This window comes from Diospyros lotus, chromosome 12, assembly GCF_014633365.1.
Source record: "Diospyros lotus cultivar Yz01 chromosome 12, ASM1463336v1, whole genome shotgun sequence".
NCBI lineage: Eukaryota > Viridiplantae > Streptophyta > Magnoliopsida > Ericales > Ebenaceae > Diospyros > Diospyros lotus.
The window spans coordinates 7,064,439-7,092,398 of NC_068349.1; the positions used below are offsets into that span (position 1 = coordinate 7,064,439).

The 27,960-nt window shown below is 36.0% G+C and overlaps 2 protein-coding genes across 3 annotated transcripts; one reads left to right on the forward strand and one right to left on the reverse strand.

Moving 5' to 3' along the window:
- Positions 1-4,436: 4,436 nt before the first annotated feature.
- On the forward strand, positions 4,437-14,601 carry LOC127786667 (cyclin-dependent kinase F-4-like). 2 transcript variants are annotated; one of them, XM_052314213.1, is made up of 19 exons: positions 4,437-4,666; positions 6,999-7,262; positions 7,336-7,386; positions 7,508-8,067; positions 8,149-8,227; positions 8,327-8,395; positions 8,482-8,571; positions 8,652-8,790; positions 9,694-9,796; positions 9,900-9,952; positions 10,042-10,108; positions 10,621-10,729; positions 11,009-11,074; positions 11,248-11,316; positions 11,452-11,515; positions 11,596-11,712; positions 12,702-12,733; positions 12,886-12,964; positions 14,086-14,601. In XM_052314213.1, exons 4-19 carry the CDS (start codon positions 8,060-8,062, stop codon positions 14,301-14,303), a joined length of 1,362 nt encoding a protein of 453 aa, XP_052170173.1. In that variant the 5' UTR covers positions 4,437-4,666; positions 6,999-7,262; positions 7,336-7,386; positions 7,508-8,059; the 3' UTR covers positions 14,304-14,601. The 2 variants fall into 2 exon arrangements, with proteins under 2 accessions (XP_052170173.1, XP_052170174.1); XM_052314214.1 differs by lacking the exon at positions 11,248-11,316.
- Positions 14,602-18,012: 3,411 nt separating this feature from the next.
- On the reverse strand, positions 18,013-27,919 carry LOC127786668 (protein BREVIS RADIX). Its single transcript, XM_052314215.1, has 6 exons — positions 27,578-27,919; positions 25,507-25,650; positions 20,624-21,027; positions 20,117-20,246; positions 18,982-19,358; positions 18,013-18,619 (listed from the first exon to the last, which is right to left on the reverse strand). The coding sequence occupies exons 2-6, from the start codon at positions 25,612-25,614 to the stop codon at positions 18,541-18,543; spliced, it is 1,098 nt and encodes a 365-aa protein (XP_052170175.1). The 5' UTR covers positions 25,615-25,650; positions 27,578-27,919; the 3' UTR covers positions 18,013-18,540.
- Between the last annotated feature and the right edge of the window lie 41 nt (positions 27,920-27,960).

Below are 27,960 nucleotides of genomic sequence, written 5' to 3' on the forward strand. Positions count from 1 at the left end.
ATAAATTTTGTAAAGGAGAAAAAATAGATGAAATAAGCATAAAAAAATAATGGACGAACCCAAAAAAAATAATGGAAGACTAGTGGTAGTAGGAATGATTGGAATGGCCAATTGATTTTGTGTGTGTCACAAGTGCAACAAGAGATGGCATTTATAGACTAACAATGCTAATTTTGAGAGGTAAGGGTGGGCACAGTGCAGTTTGGGCGGTTTAAGGGAGATTTAATATGCCAAACCGCATGTGCGGTTTGGTATTAAACCAAACCGCGCGGTCTAGTTTGGTGCGCAAAAATTGCACCACAAAATGCAGTGCGATTTTCGCAGTTTGATGCTTCCTCTTCACGATTTTGAAGGTCGTAACCATAAACACCACCTAAAAAGATAATCAAATTTCATGAGAATTGAATAAATGCATGATCAAATCACCTAAGAATTGCCAACCCCAAAAATAGCCCATACTAGCCAAAATCGCTATCATCAGTGACCACCAACAGCCAGTTATCAAAGCCTACCATTAGAAATGCTAAGCCAATGGGGTTAATATATCCAAAAATAGGACAGATCTAACAGCTAAATTTTCGTAGATATGATTTTAATTTTTGGCAAAAATAGAAAAACACTGCCAGTCATTGCAGGCCATTGTGGTCGGTGATTTTCTGGCAATTAGAGGTAACCCCCAACACCCTTACCCCCATCGATTAACATACCCAAAAATCAGCAAAATTTAATGGCTAGATCTTCATAGATCTAAGCTTAAACTTTTTGCCAAATCCAAACCACTATATATCATGGATCTATACTAAAATAAAGATGATAAAACTAAAAGATTTACCTTCTTGTAAATTGGAGTTGCTTTCACAGTGAAAATCCAATTGGATTCAAGATTAGAAGGTCGGATTTCACAAAATTAGTTATTTACAGCAGTGCTTTTGGAAGAGAATGAGAGAGAGAGATGAAACAGGACGAATAAGAAGGGGAAAGAAGGGATCTAGGAGCCTTAAATTTAACTTATATATTTTTTATTTTTTTTATTAATATAATACTCTGTCTGTTTGGTTTTTAACCAAACCAAGAAATTCCAAACTACAAACTGCACGGTTTGGAGATTTCTCAAACCGTGCCGAACAGTTAGCCTAAAAAAATTACATGGTACAGTGTGATTCAATGCGGTCAGTTTTTGCGATTTGACGATTTTTTTGCACACCCCTATTGAGAGGAAATTGACAAGTGGGAGAGATTGATTCAAACTAATAGAAGATAAAGAAAAGGGAAGGATAAGAGAAGAACTTATCAGCTGAAGACATGTTCTTTCTCAAAGGATGAAGACCAATTCAAACCTCATCCTTTAGTGTAAGACTAAATCAAGATAAATTCTGTAGAGGAGAAAAAATAAATGAAAGGAATAGTAAGAAACAATAAGCGAAACCAGCAAAATAGTGGTAGTAGGAATGGTCAGAATAGCCAATCAATTTTGTGTGTGTCACAAGTGTAGCTAGAGGCTGTATTTATAGGCAAGCAATGCTAACGTTGAGATGAAATCGATAAATGGCAAAGATTAATTCAAACAAATAGAAGAGAAAAGAAGAAATGGTCAATGAAAGACTCATTCTTTCTCCAAGAATGAAAACCAATTCAAACCTTATCCTCTTGTGTAAGACTAGATCAAGATAAATTCTATAGAGGAGAAAAATTAGACAAAAGGAGCAAGAAGAAACAACATACGAACCCAACAAAATAGTGGTAGAATAGTGGTAATAGGAATGATCAGAATGGCTAATCGATTTTGTGTGTGTCACAAGTGGAGCTAAATATTGCATTTATAGGCAAGCAATGCTAACTTTGAGAAGAAATCGACAAGTGGGAGAGACTGATTCAAACAAATAGAAAATAAAAAGATGGAAATGATAAGAGAAGAACTGGTCAATTGAAGATTTATGAATGGCATGTTAACATGTATGGATGGTATGCAACTTGTCTCACTTGCAATCATGGATCTCGCATGATTGCTCAAGCTATCATTATTAATAGCACCCAACTCAATAAGGTTATCATTATTATAACATCTTAGATTATTAGAAGTGACATCAACAACTAAATATATTTAGTTTAATTTAAGAAATGATGAGTAGATAAAATACGAGATATAAGTTTCTTATCTTGTAAAATGTTAAAGGTTAAGGCTTAAACTTTGAGTCCCATGCAGAGGTTGAAGTGCCAACCATGAACTTTGCATCTTGCGACAAGGATGATATAGGCACGAGCTTTGTATCTCAAACTTTAGATAATGAAGTATTATGTTTACATGTAGGGGTGTGCAAAACTTTGGTTTAATTGAAATAATTGAACTGAACTGATCGAAATTGTTGGTTCGATTTGGTTCATTTTTTAAGAAATTTGGTTTTTAGTTTTGATTCGGTTTTTGAATTGGAAATAACCAAACTAACCGATTTGACCGAAGTTGTAAAACAACATTGTTTTAGCCCCAATATAAACATAATTCACAAAACGGTGCTTCGATCCTTCCTCATTCCCCCTTGCTCGGTTCTTTCCCTTCCCCTTCATCTCCCATCGTTGTCTCCGATTGATCCCAGCATTGTCTCTGATCGATCCCATCATTCTTTTTGATGTTAACACTGACGCTGACCCTTATTTTCTACCTCTGACGCTAATAGGTGCCAACTTTGTTCCTATTGGCCATCGCTATCAGCATCTCTCTCTTCCTTCGATCGTTTCCTCCCATTGCAAGTCACTAGCTCTATCTCATAATTCGCACCACCTCGACAATGGCTGCCACCATCAAAGAACCTTTTGATAAGTTTTCCAACAATTTTCTTGTGGGTAGGTATTCTACATTAAAACATAAATATATTAAAATTTAACCATTAGATTCTTTTGATTTTGGGATACGTGGGTCACTTGGACAAGGTTAATCTAATGGTCAATTTAGAATCCACACTGATGGTGGCTGATGACATTTATTCAAAAACTAATTTTGAGTATTTTTACAATAAGAGTGTGTTTGATTACACATATTTACCATGAAAAATATGTAATTATTACACATTTTCTATGAAAAACAATCAAACACTCTTAACTTTTCTATGAAAAAATATGTATGGTACAATCATTTAAAGATTCTTTTCATAGAATTCATTTTTTAAGGGGGTGGAGTGATTTTTGTTTTCTAGCCAATATTACCTAGAATTAAATTCTAGGTGATGCAATCAAACACACCTTAAAATTAATTTTTAGATTTACAAAAAAATCAGTCATTGAATCATTGAGATCATCAGCTAGTTGGGTGGTCGGTGGCAACAGTCTAAAAATTAATTTGATTTGTTTAGTTTTTTTTTTAGTTTTTTTCAGATTTGTTTGATTTAATTTTTACAAATTTTATTTGATTTTTTAAATTTTTGATTAGTTCGATTTTCAACTTTACTCAATCCGTTCAGTTTATTTTGTAGACCAATTTAATTTTTTTAATTATTAAATTTCGTAATCAAATCGATTGATTGCTCACAGATGGAACATGTTCACGCTTTACACACCTATGCCGGGGGCATATATAAATATAAATATATATATATATATGCGTGGCAATTGAGGTAAAAAGGTCCAAAGGGAGGACCAAATTAGAAGGCTTTTAGATAGAGGCAGAGCCAGCCAAGAGAATCTGGAAGCCGGCCGCTTTACACCTAGCCAGCCCCGGGGGGTTTGGGAGATAGATGGGATGGGAGCGGCGGCGCCACGGCCGTACCAAATCGATGACACCTCAGCCCCAGCCAGCCAACTCCACCTATTTTAATTTAATTTAATTTCCACCAAAAAAAAAAAAAAAGAAATGAATATCAACGTGTTGATGGAGAAATTATCGTATGTTGCCACCCCACCCATCTGACCTAACCAAATCATATGCCCACCTTACACCCATCCCAACGATAACCATTAAATAATATATTTTAGAAATCATAATATTATCTAAAAGTTATTATCTTTATCTTTAAATTTATCTTATACGAGATATTCAATTATTGTACATATTTTCATGAATTTTTTTATATTCATTTCGTAAAAAATATTATATTAATATAATCTTCACAAAGTAAATTTCCATAAAATCAAATATTTAAATTAAAAAATACACCAAAACAAATTATAATAGTCATTTTTTATAATAATAATATTTGGAAATTCATTTTTTATGTAAAAAGAAAGGAAATTTCTGTACCTAAAATCCATTCCCACCAGACCCGCCTAAAGAAAGAATTCCTTGGCGGTCACTCGATCCAATCTTCATGATTTGGTGGGTCCCGCCCACACGCGGTTGGTGGTCGCACCCCCCATCCAGCGAACACGTCAAGCGTTAAAACGGAAACCCGCGGCACAGGGGATCACGGCTCCTCTCCCGCATACATATATGCTCCGTCACGCATGGGGTCATCATTCTTCGGTTTCGGTCACATCGAAGGGCTCGAGAGAGAGAGAGAGAGGGTATAATTTGGGGAGGGTGAGAGAATCGCATTTTCTTGCCCACGAACAAAGCGAGGAGAAGAGAGATTCGTCTCAGGGTGGAAGGTGGGGAATTTTCCATCGAAGGAGAGAGCTCTGGAGATTCGACGTCTTCGGCCACCCGTGGCGCCTCCAGGTTATGCCGGTACCAACGCAGGTAGTACGTGCTTTGATCTTTCCAATTCATGCCTTTTTTGGGTAACCGCAATTGATAATTCTGCGTGGATCTTTTGATTTAAATCGGATTGGGTTGGCCCCCGCCCCGCTCCTTCCCTCGGATTTCGGTTTTCCGGATTCGCACGACGAGATCTAGGGCTAGGGTATCGGGACTGGAGCTTTTGTGCTGGATTTCCGTTTTGGTGCCATTATTGGTAATTGTTCCGGTACGGTGATGCGTCGGTCTAGGGTATTTTTCGTGAGGAGGACGCTGGGGTTTGATTTGGATTGCGGGCGTATTGTAATATGTTATGATTTAAACTATGTGGTTAAATTTAGGGTATGAGGTCAAGGGATTTGAGAGGTGATGTGCATGTTTCTGGTGAAGCTGGTACATGCTGGACTGGTCCATCTCTCTGGCATCCTTTACAATTAGCATACTATATGAAATTGGACAGGAAGGCTTGCGAGTTTTCTGGTCATGCCTTCTGATCAGCCATCACAGTTTATCTTTGCTTCAGTTTTGTGGATGCGCTAATTGCAGCTTAGTGTTTTTGTTTGAATCTGTTTGGAGTTTTATTTATCGATGCTTGACAAAGAGTATGTCACTCCTTTGCTGACATACCAGAAAGATTTATAATCAATTTAAAGCTATACCAGTAACGTGTCAGCTGCCGGTTCACAAATGAGTGTTGGATTCATCTGAGCATCATGTTTGAGGAATCAGTGTACAACTATTCTTCATGTATTTGTTAAAGCTAAACAGGTGTTTTCAAATTAGCATAGAGATTTTAATGCCTAGAATGATAGAAGTAATTTCATGCATAATTCCATTTAAAACTGTTCCAACCCTATTGAAATTCTTGAGTCAATATCCAACTAGTCATGCTGTCGTCCTTTTGACATCGATTGCATTTGCCACGTGTATCCCAGAGTCATATATCTTATATACACGATAAATTCTTGGCTCAGGAGATGATGCATGTGTTAGTGGATTATCACGACAGCTGCTTTTATTCTTGTTAAAATGAATCTTATACAGCCATATCTATTTGTCTTTTACTGCTTGTATGCGGCTGATGTTTGCCAAAGATAACTACTTTTTGGTTTCTGTTACCACTAATTTTTTGTATCCGTTACCACTATTGAACTTTGGTTTCTGTAACATTTGTTTGCTTGTGCATTAGTTTGATTTGACAGATGGAATTTTCTGCCGAAATTTGAAGCACATTTGTATTCACAGGATGTTAGTTCAGAAATGTACTGTTTGATCTTTTGCTGTGACAAGTTGTTACGTAAAACCAGTACATAACATAACGAATGTGGTAAAATATGGATAACATCTGACTAAAAACTGCAGCACAGTTTTTTTTGCGAAGTAGAAATTGGTATTTTGATATTGATTCATTGTTTGTTTCCTAGAAGAGACAGTAAGGCTTTGACTGGGTAAGGGGTAGGGTAATGGATGGAACAGAGTGGAAAGGTAAGAGAAGTAACATAAAGGTCATCAATTTCTCCCTGTTTGAGAAGCATGAATGTAAAAGGACATCATATGACTTTACTTTTTTTGAATAGAGAATGGAAGGGGACAGAATGGTAAAATAATAGACACAAAGTGACAATTAATACCTTTCACTTTCAAAATAAATTACAAGATACAAAATATGTTTGTTCTTTCTATATTGGATGAGAATAATCTAAATGTGGATGAGCTTTGGATTGTGCTATAGATTTGTATGCATAAATTTTGAGTATTTGCCGAAAATATGTCACCTTAATGTATAAAAAGGTTACTGTAGGATTTTTTTTTAATTAAGGTTGATATTGATTTTTTACAAAAGTGATAAGGGTAAAATAATAAACAACAAAAGTATTTATTAGTGTGTTTCCTCCCCCCTCAACACATCACAAATTGAAATAAGGGTATGGGAGGGCATCATACATACCCTTCCCTCCCCTTTCATTCCAAAGCAAGGGGAAAATCGGAGCCTCCTTTCTCTACCCCCCCGGTGCCCGGGTTACCCATCCGTACTTTCCATCCAAACAAGCTTGTTCGAGTTTTCTGCGTGCTTTTCCCTCTCCTTGGACCCTGCCAAAGATTGGTGAGGGAAATATTTTGTGGTTTTTTATTAGCATGTTCAGTGGTTGTGTCACTTCGGAATTTCTATTGTTTATTGCTTTATGTGTTCTCACTTGACGCATTCTGTAATGGTATGGAATACATTTATCTTAGCTATTTATACAGCAGAAGAACTGCATATCTTGGTGTTCATCTTGACTGGTACAACATATATTTTTGGTGATTTTAGCTCTTTCTTTCTTTGTATTTGTAGGTTGCGCTGGATTTCCATTTCAAGGACTTAATTCCCTTTATTAAGTCATGGGAAAAGAATGCCTTTGGCCAGACTGCTATCAGTATCGGGGTTCCCCTTTCCAGCAATTGCTTGATTGGCGGCGGAGTTTCATCCTCGGAGAATTCCTTCTTGTTTCCTTTGTCAACTGCACTTAATGGACAGATTCTCTTGAATGAACAATGCAGGAGGCCTGATGCAATTTATTTTTGAGATAGGTGTTGGATCTTTAGTGCACATGTATGAGTAAGTTACATATTCACTTCTTTCTGAAGCATCATCAATTTTTAGCATCATTTGACTTTTTTCTTGCTTCTAGTGCATTGTTGATACAACATCCATTCGCAATCCTCGGGAAACCGTCTTTAGGGTATGCCATTACTCAAATACTTTGTTCCTCTATATTCAATGGCTTTTATTTGCTTTAAGTTAATTTCTATCAGATGGCATTAACACCTTTGTGTCTGTCACATTGTTTTTACTGGCCACAGGGTTGAAGCCTGCAAATGAGGAATGATCTTTTCTGAAGTAGCAAGCCTGTTGCAGTGTATCTGTAAGGAGTTTGTAGTTAGCTATATTTACATCCCCTCCTGATGTCTTTTTGTCTGAGTGATGTTATGATCTGCGAGTGAAGAGCCTGCAAGAGATTTTAAGTACCCTAGCTGAGGTAGCTGTTAACAAGTTTGTGATATCGTCGTGTGACTCTGCAAAGGATCCAGTCTATCTGCATTCCTCTATTGGCATAAAGATGTTCTGCGGCACTCGACTTCTTCCTCCATACATGTCTTTTTGTCTTAGAGTCTTCGTTCTGCTATCTCTTATGAATAAGGCTATAAAGCCCATCCATCAGAGATGTACTGGTTCTATGGTGATGTGGGGTTTGGCAGAAAATTGATGGTGGATCCAGCTAGATCAGCCAGGCAATTAGTTTACGTTTTCTAGTTTTTCTTTTTGGAGTCACCTACTGAAGATAAGATCATAGACACTTCCATGTGCCGTTCTTTTTATAAATAAAGCATCAACGGACTGTTGAAATTACGAGAATGGACAGGTGCATTGTTTGTGTAATTTTGTTTGGTAATATTTCTAATTGTTGTTGTGGATAGTGGATTGACATTTCAGGGTGGTGCAGATACAAGATGATCAAGGAAGTCGGTGATGGAACATTTGGAAGTGTTTGGCGAGCTATCAATAAGCGAACTGGGGAACTTGTAAGTGTATTTATTTTTCACACCAATCTGCATCAAATAATTCTTTCTTAATTGTTTATTTTAGGTACTTATTAAGGGAAAAAAATTATCTTGTAACAGGTTGCAATTAAGAAAATGAAGAGAAAATATTATTCTTGGGAGGAATGCATAAACTTGAGAGAAGTTAAGGTAACATAAAATGTAATTTTTCTGCTTCACCTCTGGTTTCAGTGTTTCACATGTTTTCATATGGACGGGTATTGTTTTCTTGGCAGTCATTGCGGAAGATGAACCATCCTAATATTGTGAAGCTGATGGAAGTTATTAGAGAGAATGATATTTTGTATTTTGTGTTTGAGTACATGGTATGCTTTCCTCCATATTGTTTTCTGATCACCTGAATACACTATCAAATGGGTAAAATGGTGTTTCTTTCTTGTTTCAGGAATGCAACCTATATCAACTTATGAAAGACAGAGCAAAGCTTTTTTCAGAAAGTGAAGTAAAAGATTGGTGCTTCCAAGTGTTTCAGGGGCTTGCGTACATGCATCAGAGAGGATATTTCCATCGTGACCTTAAGCCAGGTAAATGTTGATGGTGTTTATGAGGTGAACATGTTATTTGGACCTAGGTGATAGTTTTTACAGTTGACCTTGTTTAAGATTTGATATGTATATTGTCATTATTCTTGATGGAGGAGTCATATGAGATATTTTCAAACCTCTTTTTACTGGCTAGAGCTTCATGTAAAGTAAGGGATTTGTAAATGAATAGATTTACAGGAAGAATAATGTAGACGCTAGAGGGAGAAATTTTTTTAACAATAAAATGAATATACAATCTGCCAAGCTTAACAAGAAAGCTATCTGGGCCCTGGGATAGTAGCTTCCCAACACCATCAGCTTTTAGAAAAGCTATTCTATTTGGGGTCCCTGAATGTTATGCTAGAAAATCCTTTGGGTTGAAAGGTGCCCCTGGGAAGTTCCCCAAACACTAGCTAAATGATTTATTTAATGGTGGAAAGCTTTGCAGGTGGCTTTGTTGGTATGTGTTGTGAAGATTTACTAAATTTGTTTCATGCCAAGCAAAAAAAAGTAATAGAATGTGCAGATGTATGCTCAAGGATGTCCTCTCAAAATACTATCTTGATGTCCTAACACAAATATATGTATACCTGTGCCTAGGGCCCTTCTTGTTTTATGTTTATCGATAAGAATTATCATAGTACTGTTTATTATCTATCCACTTGTTGGAAATGAAGATCAATATTTTTGGTTATATGTTGATCTGTCTTATTTATATTAAGACATAAGTCAAATATTTGCTTGGCATATGTATTGTTTTAATACTTCAGTAACCTGATTATTACGAGCATGTTTATTTCTTGTTTTTGAACTTTCTTCTTGATTCTCTTTTCTCTTTGTGTAATTTCTTTTCATTTTCTTTTTAAAGAAGTGTTCCATTAACTTCACTTGCATACTATACAGAGAACTTGCTGGTTTCAAAAGAGACGATAAAAATTGCTGATTTTGGTCTTGCTCGTGAGATCAATTCCCAGCCACCTTATACAGAATATGTTTCAACACGCTGGTATGTAGTGAATTTCATTTCTTTATAATTTCCATATTGCATTATACAAGACACCTTTCCATTTTGCTTTGGTGTATTTGAAGCTAAAATATGAAACTGTCAGGTATCGGGCCCCTGAAGTTCTGCTTCAGTCTCAAATGTACAATTCTGCAGTTGGTGAGTCAATGGTGGAGCTATCTGTTGGAAGACATTTTAAATGATTATGACTTAAGTTTATAATTGGTGATCTACCTTTATATGGCCAGATATGTGGGCAATGGGTGCAATCATGGCTGAACTGTTTACTCTTCGTCCCCTTTTTCCAGGCTCAAGGTGAATTTATTGTCCTTTTGAATTCCTCTCTATTGCTATGGCAACATGACAGTGGGTGGGCATTTTTGAGAGCCTGCCTTTATTTGAGCTTGCTTCCTAGAACAGTGCTTTTCCTGGTCCAAAACAAATCATGACCTCATGTTGGCAAGTATATGTGACTCCTGTTTTGAATAATATAGAGAATCTGTAAATGATGGGAATGGTTTGGGTAAAGTTGACTTTTGCTTATTTGTAGTCATCTAAGGCTTTGTTTGATTGCATTACCTAGAATTTAATTCTAGGTAATGATTGCCTAGAAAACAAAAACTATCCCACCCCCTTGGAAAATGAATTCCATGGAAAGAAGCTTTAAATGCTTGTACCATACACATATTTTGCATAGAAAAGTTAAGGGTGTTTGATTGTTTCCATAGAAAATATGTGTAATAATTACACATGATTAGACATTTTCTATGGAAAATGTGTGCTATCAAACACACTCTAAGTTCTCCATTGTAATATGCTTGGTGCAGTGAAGCAGATGAGATATACAAAATATGCAGTGTAATAGGTACACCAACTGCAAATGAGTGGGTTGAAGGGCTTAAACTTGCAAGTGCTATCAACTACCAGTTTCCACAGGTCAGTGCTGAGCCATTGTTTTAGGCTATTTTCATATTCTTCTCAAGTTGTGTATGATAAAAATTGAGCCTTTGTAATAAACAGTGCATATGAATAATTAAGAATCATTATGCCATTATGCCTGTTTAAGAAATAAGAAGTCAATTATTCTGCTATTTTCCTTACCCTATGCATCAACTTGGAATCTTGTATGGTTTAAAAGATAATGCATACTATTTTCTCCTGCTTTTGGTGAACATGAGCATGACCTAAAAGGATATTTCTAATTTGACCTGACAGCTCACTAGTGTTCATCTTTCTGTACTGATACCTTCTGCTAGTGAGGATGCAATCAATCTTATTACAGTAAGTGTTTTGCACTCTAGCTGCTCTTAACACCTTTTATTTTTCTCCTACGTTTTTCTTAGAATATGATTTTTAGAAGCTGAAAGTTCTTTCAAATGTCTGTAAAAATTTAAATTGGTTGAGCATAAAGATTGATATTGTTAACATTTTTCTTAATCTCTCGAAACCCCTAGTCACTTTGTGCATGGGATCCATGCAAGAGACCAACCTCCTTGGAGGTCCTACAGCATCCATTCTTCCAGGTAGCTAATCTTTTACTTCTTATTATCATTATCTCAACAAGCATGTAGATAGGAATGTGCATTATTATGTTTCTTTGCTTTTATTCTATTGAGGCTTTCTTAATCTTAGAACTGGTCCATTTTCCCATGTGGCAGAGTTGCTTTTACATTCCACCATCTCTTCGTTCCAGAACTGCTACCACTAGAACTCCTCCACCTGGTTCGGCCTCTTCATGCAATTGTCTTCCCTTGGACAAGTTTTAAATCATTGCTCTGCCCTGATTAGTTTATGTTTTGTAGCTGGAACACGAGCTATGGCAGAGCAGAAATCTATGAGACGATATTCTGGGGCTCTGTCTAATTCAAAGCCAGCAAGCAACTGTCCTCCTCCTAAACCTCATATGTCTGTAACGTCAGGTGATACACAGCATTTTTTTAGCAATCTAAGTTGTCACCACTTTTTTACTAATTTATGAGCACAAAGTGTTGGTGAATACCTATTCATTTTTTTTAAAGGACCAGCAATCACTGCATATTGAAACCATTTCTTACTTTATTTAGTCAACATTGTGATGGTGAACATTAAGCCATATTGGTGTAATTTTTTAGCAATCTAAGTTTTCACAACCTTTTTAATAACTTATGAGAACTACTATTAATTTTTTTTTTTAAATAGTGATCACTGCCTGTTGGATCCTTCTGTCCTTAGTCTGCATTGTGATGGTGAACGAACCTTAGGCATTATAGATGTCATGGTTGTACTGCCTTCACTTTGATTAGAAGTTACTATGGTTTCTGTTGAGAATGGAGTTAGTATGGTACATAAATAGTATGTTGTAGATAGCTTGTGTGCTGTACATACTTGTACCTAGCATGTATATATATACCTGAACATACAGTTTAAAGGTCAATCTCTACCTCTTCTGTCTCTGTTTTAGATTCCATCTTTTCTTCACTCACAGTATGAATTCCCTCTTTAAGGTCAATGAGGAGATGCATTATTTTTTCCAGCTCTGATCTGAAGTTGATCTATCACATCAAACTTGAAAATTGTGCTGATGGATAAGTGCTATCTATTTAGTATGTTGTACATCTGTGTGCCTATATGTTCTAGTCCATAAGATTTTCAGAAAATGTGACAATTAAAATATAAAATTAAATTATTAGACATGCTGCCAGTCCGTCATTGAAGAGACTTGAGTTTGGCTATGTGATCTGAATTGTCCCCCCCCCCCCCCCCCCCTCCAGTTTGAAAATTAAATGAATAACCAAATAAAATTGTCTTCTTCTCTCATTCGTGTAATAAAGTTCTATGCATTTTTTCAGAAAAAAAAAAAAGAACAAAAATTTTGAGCAGCATTATGATCAGAATTGCACTTATTGTGTTTCTCACATAATTGTGACAGGTGTGCAACGTAAATTGGAAATGAGCAATCAGGTAAGAATAGAAACTCTTGTATTTCATATTCACTTGCATATCTGGCAATCATCAATCATGTTGGTGATGGTTAATTGTTTTGCCCTTGTGTTATTTTTCTTTTTCTTTTGTTTTGCTCCTTGTTTCATTTTTACGCTGACCTCTGTTGTTAGGATGCAATGAAGAATGACAAATTTTTTAAGAATGCTGCCAAACACCCAAGATACAGACCACCCATGAGGAATAGCCCCAGTAAGTGTTTGTTTGCTAGATTTGACAGTTTTCATATGTTTGATCTGTTTTTCAAATGCTGTAACTACTTCCCCTTGTCTTGGCTAGATGCTCCCCCCTCCCTCAGAAGTAACCCACAAAACGAGAGAAACAAGGGGAAAATAAACTAAAAATGGTAGTAGGAAACAAAAAAGATAAGCGATGAAGAGAATAATTAGTTACATGGAAACTGTTAATCTTTCCCTTTGACACTAATCATGATTGGTTTCTTATCTTAGTTTAGGTGACCTCGTCAAGATATATCCTTGGACATTCTCGTGTTAACTTTGCTGTTGATATATATTCTTATTTCCATTTTTTCAAGTTTTTTGTACTGTGGTGCATGTTGTGAGGTGTGCTGATAATTCTTGTCAGTTGAATGCATCATGTGTAAGTAGTTATTCTTCTGGTCTTTGTTACTTGGTCTCTGGTATGGGTGTTAGATACAGGTATGTACCTAGAGGTCAGATCGGACTTATCAATTGCATACATTTTAAGATATGGAGATATGTGTTCAAATGAGGGACACAGGTATTGGGATACGACATAGAGAGACAATTAAGGTTATGTTGCTTATACATATAAGATAAAATGGTAGCAGGTAGTTAGGCAATTTGGGTGATCTCATACAAACATATATTTTGAAAGGCTAAAAGCAGATTAACAGAAATAATGAATCAAAATCAATTGTTAATTTTTTTTATTTTAAATTAAAAAATCAAGAATTAACTCAAACCTGAAAAATGAAGAGTCCAACATATATCCCATACCAATACCAATGTTTTGTCATGTTGACACCAGTACAATACCTGAAAATGCAGTTTCCACATAAAACAACTTCTGATTCCTGGTCTTAATTTCTTAATCTTAAAGTAAAAGATTATTATCTTTAGTAAATGGTGGCACTAGAGTATTACGTATGTGGAAGGGTCGTTTAGGTACTACTGATGCCAATCACCTTGAAATTTGTTTTACCCACTCTGTTCCACATTGTGTTCTAGTAAGTATTGTTGTATAATTGTATTTTGCGTTCTAGTATGTATTGTTGTATAATTGTATTTATGCCTTCTTACTTACTGTTGCAATGCTACAATCATTGGCAGCTTCTGTTTACAACAGCAAGGTCGTTCATGGAGTTTCAGAGACAGCTGAGAAGTTGGCAAATATGAGTGTTGGTGCTGCTGCTGCTAGGTTGCCTGCAAGGCAGTCCTTTCCAGCACCAATGAAGGCCGGGGGATGGAAAGGCCAGTCTGACACTTTTCCTAGGAAATCCCAAGAGCTTCCTCCTGGAAGGATATTGACAAGGAAAGTTGTGGGATGAAAAGAGAAGGTTTGTTCTGTTGAGATGCGGTAGCAAGTTTTACAACTGATGGGTCTTTTTAGTGGTTCTTATATATAAATATTGTGTTGTGTGCCTGGCCTGGTTGTTGAAGTTTGTTTATCTATATGGTGAGCGTTGACATGATATGCTCTTATGGAGTTCTTGTTTGGAGATTATTTTGACGTCCCATGCTGTCTGTCCTGTGCATGAGGCGCATTTTTCATAAATAATTGTCTGATGAGATTGAGAGATGGTTGTTGGTGCTTGGTGATAATATTTGTCATTGTAGTTTGCGTTTTGACTTTTGAGTGGTGGTGCGGCGTCATCTTTTCTTTTAACTCTGCTGCTTGTATTGCGTGCATCGGATGATTCTATTACTAAATAATGTCTCTCTCTCATTATGGTATCGGTCTCCTTTCTGAGGAGGTAGCAGCAGATGGTTTCAATTCAACTGGGGATTTTAATTTTAATTTTTTAATGCTCATGCTCCTTGGGTGCCCTCTGGTTGTTTGCTTGTCGGTGTTGCAGATGAGATGCCTTCGGACATCGATCAAAATCTCTGCATGTTCAATGGGGTAGCCGCAAGGACTATGCTGAGGGAAATCTATCTATAAGCCAATATTCTTTTTGTGTTTTTTGTTTTTTCTTTCTTTCTTTTTTTTTTTTTTATTGGGGGGGGGTGGTCAATTTGAACTTGAAGTCGCTGCCTTTCAGGTATTCGTCGAGTATGTACCAGGCACATACTTTTTAACAACACCCATATATGGCAAGCGCAGAGCTTTAAATTCCACCTGGCAAAGTCGAATAATGACTTATGCTACTCATAATATGCTTAGAATGGCTGACACAGTTTTTGTGCAATGTCATATGATGGGGGTGAGATGCAGCTCTAATTCCTTCTTTGGGGGTAGTAGGCTATGATATGAGAACACACGTATATGTGGGTGGGGCATTTACTTGTTTTAACCTATAATAACGTCCAAAAAGCCGAGCTACCGATGGTGGAATCTTTAATTACATTCTCATAAACTGTCGTTTTACAGCTCAGTTGTAGTCTCCACCTCTGAGATATAGGTCATCTCTCTACATTTTTACTGCAGCTAGTAGAGTATGATAATCAGCTCGACACAAACAAATTGTTCTGGTTGCTGGCTCCCTGTTGATACAGTCCATTGTCCATTCATTTTTCATGATTGCCAATGCAGCTAGCATTCATCTTTCATTAAGGCAGTTGTAATGCTCCACTTTTTAAATAGACAATGAGGTTATATGATATTAATTATATGTTAGTAACAACTTCGGACGTTATTAAAAATCTTTTATCAACGCTTTTATCAATAGAAGCAAGGATCGAACCTAAATAGTTAGGATTTTCACTAAATAATATAAATATCTCATTTTTTGCTTGTTTGTAGTACAATTGTAGAACACATCCATATCCATACATCCTCTTATTAAGTATCGTAACTACTAATTACAATACAACTCTTTGGATTACAAGTTCGTACAAACAAATCTAAGAAAAGAAAACTAAATGTTCGTCATCTCTTTGTCTTTGCTTGCGTTAGCACTTGGAGTACCTGTCACTTTTTGATATGGTTGAAACGTTGAATGTTCTAGAGGTATAAAACATCCAAGTTAAACAGTTACATCTAAATGAGTGGTACAAGAAAGGAAATAATGCATGCAAGAGCAATACGCAATATTGGAATCTCCCTGAGTCACCATCTTTCCTGCCAACACTTATGTCAAACATTTTAGCCTCACTTCTGGGCTAAGCCACATCTCTAGGCACGTGATCGTGGTCCAACCCCTCATATCTTACCTCTAAGCAACGGCCCCACCTCTAGGCACGGGGTTGCTCCCCGATCATTGTGATGTTCCACCAACAAACTGTCAATCATCATGTTCAAACTCCAATCCCACCACCTAGGCACAAATACAAACACCGTGATGTGTATAAAATAGGAAAGATATACTCAAAAGCAATGAAACATGAGATATAAGCCACCAACTATGACATGATATATGAAAAAATAGAAGGAATATGATATACAAGCCACGCACAAAAGTCATTATGCTCAAACCTGGTGCAAGCTAAGTAGGATGGATATGCTCAAAACAAAAGAAACATGAGATGTATGCAAAAAATCACCCACAAATGAAACTAATAGTGATCAATAAAAAACAAGAAGTATGCAGAAACCACTCACCTTGATAATTTACCTTTTGGATGTACTGTTCACCATGGTCGGGTTAGATTTTCTATAAAAAAACATGTATTTTCGTAAACCAAACCTTAAATATTTTTATATAGGGTTGTAAAGAATAATTAAGGGAGTAAATCTGGAAATTTGTAGGTCAAGAGAGGCCCCCATGCCCTCTCACGAGACACCGGAAGGGGGCCCACGTGTCGGTGTCTTCTTTGGCGACGATGATGCTGCAGTTTCATTTTTCGGCCATAACTCCTTCGAATTTACCTTTAGTTCAAAAATTGAACTTTTGTCTTAACCTTTTATAATCTTTTGAAATATCATATTTCTTCAAATATTTAAACTTAAAAATCTTAAGTATTACAATAACATTTGTTAAAATGAGCAAAATAAAGATGATAAAGTTAAAGTATTTTCTGAATCAAAATATGAAAAGATGAAGATAATGCAAAAAACATTTTAAGATTTTTATCCGAGTACTTGTTAAATTTTTTGGAATTCATTAAAAATTATATTTTTTTCTTTTCATATATTTGTTAAATGCATATGATAAGTACCGAAATAAGAGTTTTTTTTTTTTATCAAAATATCACTATTATTAAATTCATTTGAATGTTAGCATCAATAATAAATGTATGATTAAAATAGTATTTTATGATTAATGTGAATTGTCAACAAAATAAAAATTAAAAATAATAGTTTATTTTCTAAATCCATGTTTAAAAATAGATTTTAAAAGTAGAAATAATTATTGGTGAAATTACAATAATTTCATTTAAATAATTAAAAATGGCTAAAATATAAAATAATAAAAAGAACAAAAAAAAAAAAAAAAACATACCAGTGGACAAAGGAAGATCAAAAAAGAAAGAGGAAGATCAAAGGAAGATCAGTGAAGCCAAGGAAAATGAAGGAAGATTGAAGAAATACTAGCAGATGGGTAAATGGGAAGCCAATGGGGAAGATTAGCGATCGTCGAATGATGAAAAGAAGGGGGAAAGGAGACCACCGGTGGCCAGATGATTCAGTGGCAAGAAAAAAGATGAAAGGTGATAAAGATCAGTAGCCTCCGGACGAACAGTAGGAGGAAGAAGATAAACAAGGAGAAATGGGTGAGCGCTTTTATATAAGGATACATACGTAATTTATACTTATTTGTAAAATATCAAATAAATTTATGTAAAGAAGGGTTAGATAAATTTATCTATAAAAAGTCAGATCAAAAATCACGTAATGATTTTTTTAAAGATTGTTAGATAAGTTTAACAAACACGTTGGAAAGGATAAAAGTTCGGGATGCTTCTCATATCTTACTTTTTTTCATTCCATATTTTGGTTAATAAATACTAATTAAGTAAATTGAAAAACATATTTTAAAACAGAGGGAGAGAGAAGGGTGAAGAAGAGAAGCGTTATTGCACCACTTTATTCTCAAAGAAACACGACCCTAGGAAAAGAATATTGATATCCTGACAATCGAGGCCAAAAGTTTGCGGTGAAAGCAAAGGCAGGGCTCAATGAATCTTATAGAAGTAGTTTTGTATAAACTGTGTTGACCACCCACAGCAACAACTCCAAAAAAAAAAAAAGATGAAAAGGAACAAATAAATATATTTATGTAAAACAAAATATAAATATAAAAAAAAAAAGAGGCATATCCAGAGACTAAAGTATGGTCTTTCTGTGTGCTCTGCTCGCATGACAACATCTCGTTTCTTGAACTCTCTTATCAACCAACTAACTAGCAAGATAGGTATATAAGGTAGCCTAGGTAGGGCTCCTCGTCAAAAATGCCTGCCTGTCAAAGATCAATATCCATCCGTATAGAGAGTATCAGGACATCATGCGCTGTGATGCCATATATTTCAATTTTCAATCATAGGCGAGAGAATCGTGTCTGGTGCTCCACTGTTGTAGATTGATGCATGCGCACCCACTGGCATGTTTACGCTGAGGAAGCAGAATGTAATGATTCCATTCCCAGAGAGAGATAAAATTAATGCATGCATGCATGCATGCATGCTTCAAAGATATTGTGCTTGTATCCTCTCCCTATTCTCTTCCCACCAAGTCTTGGCACACGACTCTCCAAACCTTTCGCGGCTGTGAACACAGAACAACGGCGCGTTAGATATCACAAGTGCTTGCTTGCTTGCATTAAGAGTTCAACAAAACAAACGTGTGAGATTAGTAAGTAGTAAGCCACCGATGTGAGATTGGATCCTTGTTAAGCTTGAATTTTCTATTTCAATCAACTTAGCAAGCACTTTCCTAACCCACACCTACTCGTTATGGATTAACACTAATATTAATTGAGTTGTATTATTAAAGGCTTCACCCAAAAGTGCCAGTTGGATTCTGCAATCAACTATTGATGTTCGACTTAAATCGAGAAAATATGATAATTGGGTGATTGCACAAAGCGGCAAAGCAATGTTAGATCGAGAAGGATTAAACTGCATTACCTGAATCTGACACGCCGCAGCTCTCTGGTGCCATCAGCTAATTGTCTGATGGTAATGTATACCCCGGGTTCATCTTCCTCTACCCATTCTGACTCTATTTCACTTGCATTGCTAATCGAAACTGAGGCCTCATCTCTAGAGGAGGTTGTTGTCCGTGAAGCGTCCATGGATGGTCTCTCGGCCTTTGGGCCACCATGGCCATAAGCACTTGAGCCAGGGTGGTAATGGTGGCCGCCGCCTTGATCTGGAGGCTCTGGTGGGAAATACCCTTTGCTTCCAGAAGGTTTATAGTAGTTTCTTGGCGTCCACTCTTTGTTTAGTGATGAAGCCATTGGGCTTTCCCTTGCTGATACAAATCTTGTGAAAGAAGAATCTCTCTGCAGTACCATGGAGATTCTGTATTAGTTCATTTGCGCATATATAGATGAAGGGTGTAGATGCTGGCACAATTAATTTTTATAGTTGAGTTGTGAGTTATCCATTTCAAATAATTTTCAAGGATGAAGCAGTCTGTATAAATGATCCATATAAAGAACTTAATGGAGAGTAACAAGTCCATTTATATTCTGATTAGATTTTATGTTGTTATCTTTCAGGAGGTTTTTCTTTTCATCCTCAGACATTACGTAAATATAATTATTATGAAATTCACCATTTGATTATTGAATACAATTGGTATTGATTTCCGATCTTGGTTACTCTCTTTCTGCTTTGCTTCTTAGTTCTCCTCCTTTCTTAAGCTTCTTCTATTTCTTCTCCGAATCCTTGATCATTCCACATCAAACTTGGTATTAAATCAATCTTTTGATTGTTCTCCATCACTAGGTATTTTTAATTTTCAATTTTTTTAATGTATTCATTTTTTATATGGATCATTTATACACACTCATCCCAGGGTAGTCATATTCGACGTTATCCCACTAGAAATAAGCTACGCCCCTTAGACGGCCCTTGTACCCTCTCTATCCTACTTATTATATCCAAAAAATAGGCAATGATGACACTTATGTTTCGTTATCTTCTGATTTGTGATGAAGGACCAGTTAGGTTCATCCTAGGCAGACAGAAACCGGTGGAATAGTTTATAATACATGTCTTAGGAAAAATGGGAGGGTGGAAGTCAAGGGTGGTTTACCTCTTCCTCAGTCCTTGGGGGAGTGTGAAGAGCTTGTTTATTGAATTTCTGGACATTGTAGAGCTCCATTATTCTATCATAGTTCTCACCCCACCATCGTTGAGCTTGCCATTTATTGAACATTTCTCGGCTGCAAATGTTTGAATATATAAACAATGTTAGTATCAACTCTTAGAAGCAAACTACATTTTTTTTTTAAGGACAAGCTTCCTCAGACACTCATCCAATGCAGGAGGTAGATCTTAGTTCATGCAACGGTAGGGTTCAAAACATGTGATTTTGATGACTCTTCAACTTGGATCCTTCAGAGGTCCATCTACAAGGAATAGGTTTTAATGGAAGATGGGCCCTGTTGGAGCGTGAAAGGAAACATACTGTCTTCAAAAAGATCTTACGATTTTAGTCAAGGCTTTAACCACGTGATCAGAGGATGACATTTGATTCTTATATATCTAGATTGAAATGCTTGAGTCAGAACTTGAAACCTTGATGGTAAAACTAATGTACCTGAAGCGGATTCGTTTTAGATCATTCCCACCGTTTGGGAGAGACACAAAAGTGATTTGAACTCCGGGTTCCACCTGTGCCATCCATTCCTTGGGCTCATCCTCGTCCTCTAGCACCATCTCACCGGACTGGGCGGAGATGGATAACCCTCCTGGGGTCCGGTCACCTGCAAATGGCCTAGTGAACCTTGAATCAGATCCACCAGAGAGGTGGGGACCTGAGCTAGTAAAATCCCATGCAGGTGTTGAACTCGAGCTCCCTGGTTGCATGTACGGGTAGGGGACCCCTTCTGAGATGGTGTCAAAGTCTGGGAAAGGTCGCTGCCCTTTCTTGTAGCTACTAGAGCCTGTGCAGGGCTTGCATTGCTTGTATGCACCCGACATTTTCAATGCCATATCTTTGATCTGCATATTGTTGGAATAGAAGATTAAGTTACCACGAGAATTGTGTACCAGAAAAATTTGGCCAATTTGCGTCCATCTAATTTGAATATTTATGACAGTTACAAGAAAACAAATAAGAGCATCGAAATTACTTCATTGGAGGTGCTTGGTTAGAATTCTAGGAGCGTTTGCGAGCTTTCAAGAGCATTTCAGGCCAGGTTCAGTAATTAGGCATACCATTACATATGTTTAGGGTTGGTGCAGTGAGAAAATGTAGCAATTTCAAAAACAATTATGTAAAGAAAGAAATTAGGATGACCAGAGTGAATGCACACTAAAGATTGTTCGATATTTACAGCTTATGTTAATGCTAGTCAATTATCTAAACATCAACAGTAGGAACTGCAAGCCTTTGCATTCACACTTTGCTTGTTCATCAAATCTCATATGTGCTAGCCAGAAAAGAGAACGAGGGGTTTTCGCCAACATCTTTTCTTCCAAAGCAACCATATTTTGCAACATATATGCCATGCCATTTATGTTTTCCTATATGTTGTAATCAGGAGCTTAACTATGTTTATGAATCAAGTTTGTTCAAGTCTGACAAAATAGGTTAAAGGGGAAAAGTGAGCTATGGTTCACAAGGATTTAAAAATTGAGGCTCAGAACGATAGAAGCATAACTGATACCGAGGCATATTGATATTTTCCTTATTTTATAGGAAGTACACAATTTTATTTAACAGGCAAACTAATAATTGAAATTTAATGCAAATGTTTTTCCAAGTGTGGCTATGGGTCATCTACTTCTAGTCCAATGATCCACTAGCTCCCATGTTCAGCAACTGGAGTCGTGAATTGCAGCATTAAGGCTTTCTGATGACACAATGAATGTAAAGCCAATGTCACTAGCTCCCATGGTCTACAGAGCTTTATATCAGTTCTTCATAACGAGAAAGAAAATGCAAATTGCAGCAGCGTATTAGTTAATTTTTCTGCTTTGGTAAGAAAAGTTAACAAGACCTGCTAAGGGATAGGCAATTTACTCTCAGGAACTAGCCATCACTTTTCGGGGTATGGATAGAGAAATATTTTACAGCACAGCGTCTAATGGAAACAGCTGTCCATTTAGAGGCACTGCTATCACGGTACAACCTTTTGCGCTCAAGAAATCAAACGCGACTATGTACCAAGTAGGAAAGAACAGGGTCAGAGCTGATGGTCTAACAAAATTTGGACCATTTAACGTTCTGCTACAAATGAGCCTTGGCATGCCATCATCATAAACTGACTTCGCCCTGTATAGGCCATCACTTTCCGCCTTGTGGAATTTTAGTGCTTTTGTGTTCAATAGGCCGACAAGAATTCAATGGTGTGTCACAGAGAGTACACTAGCAGGTGTCCCTCAATATATATATATATATACACATATCTACTATTTCCCAGGATTTCCACTAGGAATAGAATATTGTGTGCAGTGTATGGTAATATACTGCAATGAAGTTGCTTATTCTAAGAACTGGCAAAATCACCTTACTTCCTTCTTGCCCAATAAAATAAAATCTTGACCAAGAGATGATGATTGTGCATGAAGAAAGAAAATATTCGGGTCTTCTATGGTGTACTTGGAGGCATGCCAGGATGATAATTGAACAGGTGGTGGGCAAATTAGAGTAAGCATTTGGACACTGTTTCAGGATATGCACATATAAAAGAACAAAGTATGTCATATATAAGGGTGCACAAGCTCTACTGTTACCCAGTTCCATCATCTCCCAGAAGATTTCTGATTTCAGCCAATCCTTCAAAAAGAGGTTTAAATTCCTGTGACAACTACTTCCCTGACCTAGAAAAGGAAGAGTACCACTGCTTGCTTATTTCTGGCAAAAGAAAGCCTTAATCATGGCTACTGTAACCATTGTATTCTCATATTTTCTTTATCATCTAACAGGAAAGAGCGCGGGTAGGACCAGGTTAAAAGCTCATCCACACCCTGTCATCTCAACTTCTGAAGATTAGCTTCGCAGCCACAACCTTAAAGAAAAACTCCATAAAATGAACCTTTAACCTACAATCTTTATTTTCTTTAACCTAAGACTTCCAGATCTACAGGACCCTTTGACCAGAATATTCAAATTACGTTCCTGCAGAGTGCTAATTTATGAGTTTATCCTAATATCTTGGCCTGCCAAGGAAAGTTTATGGGATCTTTAGTACATGAAAACGACAGAAGTTATCCATCAATTCGATCTAAAATCAGGCGCAACCACAGGAGGACCGAAAACTATCAATATCGAGTGTATTTTAAAGCCATCTTATGTAAGTGTCAAACCTAACTGAACCACTAGATTCATAGACACTCACCTAAATGTGAAACACATCATGGTCAACCAAGTCAGCTTCTTGGTGGCCGTGTGTCACAGAGGAAGCTTTTAGCTTTACAACCTGTGAACTCGACATGTTGCCCCTACATCGGCAGCATGGATCCCAGTTTCTTCCCTGAGGATTTTGCCCTATAGATCCTACCCATAATTAGGCCAGCTTTAACTGCTGGTGTGGGCAGCATATACTTGTTAGGACTACGAAACGGAATACTGACAACAGCTATGACTGCTATGGGAACAGAACTCTGAAGGGAGTCTATCCCACCCGAGCAAAACAGGCTTTCAGGAAAGGCATCTTGAACAGTCATCCATTTTTCTATTTCTGTGCCAATAAGAACATGTAATATGAAAATAATTTGAAGGCCTCGTAGACTACTGATTATGTGGAGGCCTCTTTATATGTGACCAATATGTCCCTATAATAATGGCGTATATGAAAAAGTTAAAAACACTCTGAGACAATCATGCTTTCTTTCAAAAAGAATGACTAAATCTAAAAGTATGTTTGATTCAGATTTACTCTTTTGTTTGTGTCGAGTACGAATATATTTGATTTAAATTTATTTTTTTATCTGTGTTTGCCCGTGTCGAAAACCTGACACGAGGTGTCGGGTTTCCGACACAAGGATGGGAAGGGGGGGCCACACCCCTCCCTCTCTTTACTTACATTAGATAAATGTTATATTATTTGACGTAAATAACATAATATTTTCGGTGTTTAATTGCGTTTAATTAGAAAATAAAATATTTTTTAACTTTCATGAAAAATAAAAATCACCATCTTTTTAGAATCAATTTTCTATGAAAAATAAATTAAAATATATTTTAAATGGTTATATCATAAAATTTAATTTTATAAAAAATATAATGTGCCAAACAACAAAAATAGAATTTAATTTCTTAAATGTGATATTTTTCATAAAATTTATACGTTATCAAGCATATCCTAAGTGTCAATTAAACTTTTTAAGTGCAAAAAAAATATTGAGTTTTATAAAAATAATAAAATCAATAAAAAATAATTTTCTTTTCCTTATCCATGCCCAATTAGAGTGTAAGAAAAATGAAATACAGGAGAGGAGGGGAAGAATTCCAAACACGGGAAATAGTTTCCCTCCCCTCTACAATAAAAGCTTATAACCGATTAAAATCTTTAAATAATAATCATTAGTTCAAGAAATATAGAACACTCACCATCTTCCCTCCCATTTTTTTCCCGGGAGGATATAATTTTCAAAGTCTTTAAAAGGAAATACAGTATCTAGTAAAAAAAAAAAAATTAAATGCACATACTCTATACAACCTTTTGCACATTTGAGTTGGTTAAACTAATAAAATACATTTCTTTTACGCACCAATATATAGAAAGAAGAATAATAAATTTAGGCAAGATTTTAAGATATTTAAAAATCGCACCTAACGCTAAAATATCAACACTATTATCTTTTGGTAATTAATATGCATGAAATAAGGGTAACAAAAATCAAGGTAATTTATACAATAAAAATTATTTATTAATGAATATATGTTTAAAGAGTAATTTTAAAAGTGATTTCCCTTTATATTATTTTAATAAATTTTTATCAAATTTTTTTTATAAAAATGTCTTTTCATTTCTAATAAACACAAACATTCAGTGTGTTATGGTGAAAATAAATATTTTTTTATATTTGTGATTTACTAGTTTTGTAACTATATTTTTTACGTTAGTTGTTATAAATTAAATCTTTGTAAGATATAAGATCGTTAAATTGAATTAATTAATATAATATGCGTGATTTATAGACTATTTACATATACAAAATTTATTTAATATGTACTTAAATAATAATTATAAATTATTTATTAAAAAATAATATCTATATTGACTTAGATGATTGCGACTACAAACGCGAATTTCCGGCTTTTACAACTATTAGGGCTATCTACTATACAAATAAAAAAATCTTTTACACATTACAAGAATCAGGGGGCGACCTTCTCTCTAATCTCTATTTCCGTTTGTCTGTTGAGCTAATATTGTAGGTCGTATCCATATATAAATGAAAAAGTGGAGCCTACAATATCAAAAGCACAGAGAGGCGGGAAACGTTGGGTGAGAGGGATAGGATTAGAACCTGTGCCGTCAGGCCTTTGACGGATTCTTTAGTATTCGGCGTTCCACGCGTTGTTCCCTCTTCATCGTCCTCCATCCTTTGCTTCGAACACGTAATACATGTCAGCATTTTGATTTCTTTTTGTTCCTCCCTTCTGTTTATAACCTGCATAAACAAAAAAAATCCAATATGTAAAGCATATCCCCATACCTTATGAGTGAAGGGAAAATCTCATATAAATCAAGTTCATCTATGCTTGCTAAATTTAGAATTCCCTTGTGAGAATAGAATTTACTTATCAAAACAGAATCGCATATTTTTTTTTATTATTAATTATCAAAATAAAAATTTATGATAATAACTTATAATTACGAGATAATATTTTTATAAAAAATTACCTACGAATATTATATAACATCACAACCCATTTCCCAAAATACTCTTAGCACCAAAAGCGGCTTTAGTGATCAATGTGGCACTGTGCAAAACAAATACTGGCATTGCTATTTTAGAAGTAAAAACGAAATAGTCGTGTACCCACTAAGCATTGAAAGAAATGTCCATATACAATTTTATCCGTAGACAGTTCGCAACCGTGATTGATTATCTAAAAAAGATTTAAGTAACAAACGAATGCATTCACTTATAATAGCTATAGTGCAGAGATGTTCTCCTTTGGACCAAGGGTTCCTCTTATTAAAGTATAAAACCCTTCCAGGGAATAAAGGATTTGATATATTACATTTTGCAAAATATGACAAAAAGGAAAATGATATATCAGATGTTTATATGAAAATAGTATCAAAATAACGTGAATAACATTGTTAAAAATTGGAATCATTATAATGAACTTTCACGATCCAGTTAATGTGTGTGAAACCATAATATTTTCTATGAAATTTTTCAATAAAATAATTTAACAGACAGTAGGCACCAATTGAAAACTAGAACACTCTCTCATGATAGACAGACATCCTTGACTGGATTAAAAAGAGGAATCGGCAAGCCCAATTCAGAACGAAGAGAATAAATATATAACAGAAGAGAAACAAAATTCCGGGTGGATCCATTTTTTCGGGATGCCAAACGGGCTGTTGAGAGAATCGAAAAAAAAAAAGGAAAAAAGAGGAAAGAGTAAAGAAAGCTCGGGATCAGTGGAACTGATATGGCAAGGCAGAACTGGAAAGTGGTCTCCGAATAAGTTGCTTTTCTTTAATTTGCAGATAAAGAATAAAGGAGAATAAATAGTAGGATTTGCGTTCAAGCCGAAGTTTCTGACGAATAATATAAGAGATTCAGTAATAATAACAATAGTGATTGCTTTCCATTTTGCCTGTATCACATCAATCTTCATTCTTCAAGAAATCCAAAAAAAGCAGAGTAGAATCTCCTTTTCAAAATGGTACCAGTGACCGATTGCTTTACTTGAAAAACAATTTGTGTCCGTGTACGTTTAGGTCGTCGAAAGGGTTCGGTGAATCGGCGTAGGAGACAAAACAAGAAGAAACCACACTGATTGACTGGTCCTTGTTCTTTGTATTCTCTCTAGAAACCAGTCCTGAAACTTCTCTGGTTTCAGACAACACTTCTGTTCCTTTCGTGACCGAAAATGGCAAATGTAATATGCGTTTATAATATAATCATTTAGATTAACATAGAATCAATAGGTGAAGTGAAGAGGAATTCTCATAATTCTGGAGTTAGAAAACACCTTTGTTCCTTTTCTTCAAAATTCATACTCCAAAACAGGCTGAAATGAGGAATATAATATGCATAGATGATGAAATCTTTGAGATGGACACAATAACCAAAGATGAAGAGAAATACTGAAATCCGGAGAACGCAAAACCAAGTAGAGAATTGTAATAATGAAGGTAAGACAGAAAATAAAAAATGCTTCCAATCCAAAGGTGAAGAAAACAGGCTTGAAATTGACTTCTCAGATTCGCATTGTTTTCCAAATCAAAACATTGAAATTCACCAAAATCCTCACAAAAAAGGAAGAAAAACAGAGAGAACAATACCACAAACAATGCGAACTTAGTGCGTGCTATACACACACACATGCAGTTTACAGATACAGATACATTACCTCACAAGCAACCTCTCCGAAGAGCACTTCAATGCCTCTGAACTATCAGCACCGTTGCCCGTTGTCCAGTCTGTCCTTACGAACTTCAAGCAGAGAAGAACAAAATAACTCCAAAATCTTTCACAAAGCAACAGAACAGCCAGATCTCTCATAAAGATTCTGCAAATTCGCCTCCGGATAATCAAGCTAAGCCATCGCCACTTCTACACAGAAGGAAACGAACACTGTCTTCGGAGTGACAGCTGAAGACGAATCTCTGCCGGCAAAGAACACAGGCCAAACTCCGGCAGCCGAGCTGTTCGATCGAGAGGAAGAGGTTTTGGATCTTAGCTGCAAGTATTACGCTTCCATGCCTATAAATTTATGTAAAAAGGGAACACCAA